Source organism: Camellia sinensis, chromosome 11 (assembly GCF_055761805.1).
Source record: "Camellia sinensis isolate YWXY chromosome 11, ASM5576180v1, whole genome shotgun sequence".
Classification (NCBI taxonomy): Eukaryota; Viridiplantae; Streptophyta; class Magnoliopsida; order Ericales; family Theaceae; genus Camellia; species Camellia sinensis.
This window is the reverse complement of record NC_138971.1, coordinates 159,756,186-159,758,391: the sequence shown is the minus strand read 5'-3', so window position 1 is coordinate 159,758,391 and position 2,206 is coordinate 159,756,186. Positions and strand designations below refer to the sequence as shown.

Here is a 2,206-nt window from a genome sequence, read left to right as displayed (position 1 = left end):
TAACATGTCAAGAATTTGCTGTAATTTAACTTTGACTACCTAGTTGCATGATAACCTGTCATACGGAGACAATAACAACAACATCACCTATGTTACAAAATAATTGTCTTCTAACATATAAGGCTAGCGTGCAACACATTTTGTCAAACATAATTTGCAGGTCTGAACAAAACGTTTGCATGACCAAATAAATAAACATGTAACACCAACATATGAATGAGACAGTGTGAAAGAAAAAATAGCTAAATGATCAATTGTAAACAGTGTCTTCACTTATTAAAATCTGTCATCAATTGGCTTCGATACATGCTACTACGATAATACGATGCTGCTGTTCAAAACAGATTACAAAAGTTCCTGCTAAATGCCTATTACTAAATTGGTTCTATACATGTCTTTCGGTTGTGGCTGCCCATGCGGCCATATTGACCGCACCTAATCTGACTTAGTTTCTCTCCCCGAGATGGTATTCGATTCTTCTTGGGTCGCCCTGGAGGACGTTTAACTGCCGGTGGATATATGATGAAGTCGTCTTCCGAGAATGAGGGTTTGTCAACTGTTGGTATTGGTTGAATGTATCCAAAATAAGCGGCTTTATACTGATTGACAGTGAAAAATTGTTCAACAAATGTACTGAAATCCTTTCCACTACTCTGTATTACAACCACCGCATGTGCACATGGGAATCCGTTCAATTGCCATTGAAAGCAAGAACATGAACGCTTGCCAATGTCTACCAACACCGTTAAAAATGAATGGACCTCATATATGTCTTCATTTGACTGGCCAACAATCCATGTGCAACCATTGGAGTACGCCTCCCTAACATGGCTTTCCATATTCGGACAAATTAACCCATTCCAATTAGTAGCCAAAACTTTACGCTCAGCCCTCATAGTCATTATTTGATTTCTGAGTGTATCAACCAACCTTGTGATTGGATAATTACGCATATCAAGTATCCATTTATTAAACGATTCTGCAGCTGTAGACATCCCATTTTTGACCGTCTTCAAGATTTGGTCGTGCTTGTAGGTACATCCAACAACTAGTTCGATTGCTCATCGAGTACTCGAATGTCGCGGCGGAACGTCACAGGTTTGAGCTTTCCAAACCCTGTATCCTTTCTACCCTTTTTTTGGACCATGTATTGGCCCTTCCAGCTTGATTCTCTTGGTGCACTACCGGCCCCATTTTGGCCCTGCCGGCCATTCCTTTGTTACTGCCAGCCATTGATGAAGCCTGCCGGCCATCAATAAGCCACTGCCGGCCACTGCTGATGGCCAGCAAAACCCTTGTCTCAGCAGGTTTCACGCCAGATCTTTTGAGCCAACTGGTTTTCATTACTTTCCCCTCCATACACGTGTATGGAGGGATGAAGCTCTTGCCAAGCTTGTTTAGCAAGCTTTGCATTGCTCATCTTCTATATAAGGAGAGGCACTCTCCTTAGCAGAGGTTCAGCTATTTTAGAGAAGAAAGACCTCTCTCTCTCTATATTTCTCATTCTCTCTCTCTATATTGCATAGAATAGTGTTCTAAAGTCCATTTTTCTTGCACTTTTACACTACAACACATAGAGATACACCACCATCTATGGGCTGAGGTTCTTGGGAGTGTTACTTGAGCTCTGAAACTTGATTTTTGGCCCCTGAGGTTGCTGGTTTTGAAGTTGATCTTCAGGGGTGAGTATATTCTCCATTTTAGCATTTATTTGTACCTCATTTTGGCCATCCTTGCATATTGTTTTAGGCCTTGCTTTCAACTGAAAAAAGTTCTGTATTTGAGTGCTTTTGATGATTGTTTAAGGTCTTCTTGGTGTTAAGGGTGCACAACCCTCTTGTTTGCTTTGTTTGGCTTTGTTTGTACCATGCTTTAAGGCCTTCGAGGTAGTCTTGGTTTGGCCTTTTAGTCACTAAAATCCAATGGATTTTCAGTGGTAGGCATGTGGTTTTGAGGCCTAAAACCAGAGGGGGGTGACCCCCTCTCTTTTTGTTTTGTTTGCATGAGTTTTTAACCTATCAAAGGAGCATGTATCCCTATACTTTTGAGGCTTGGTTCAGGCCCTTTTTTGTGACTTTTAGGACCTGCCTTAACTCTGTCCATGGCTGGTTTGGTCATTTTTTGCATGCTTCTTATGTGTGTAGTGTAGTCCCATTTGTGGCTCATCAAAGTAGCATGTTTGCCTAACTTATGTTAGTCCATTTCA

At 41.3% G+C, this 2,206-nt stretch overlaps 1 protein-coding gene across 1 annotated transcript; it reads right to left on the bottom strand.

The window, feature by feature from the left end:
- Positions 1 to 374: 374 nt before the first annotated feature.
- On the bottom strand, positions 375 to 995 carry LOC114299585 (uncharacterized). Its single transcript, XM_028244363.2, has one exon. It carries the CDS (start codon positions 993 to 995, stop codon positions 375 to 377), a length of 621 nt encoding a protein of 206 aa, XP_028100164.2.
- Between the last annotated feature and the right edge of the window lie 1,211 nt (positions 996 to 2,206).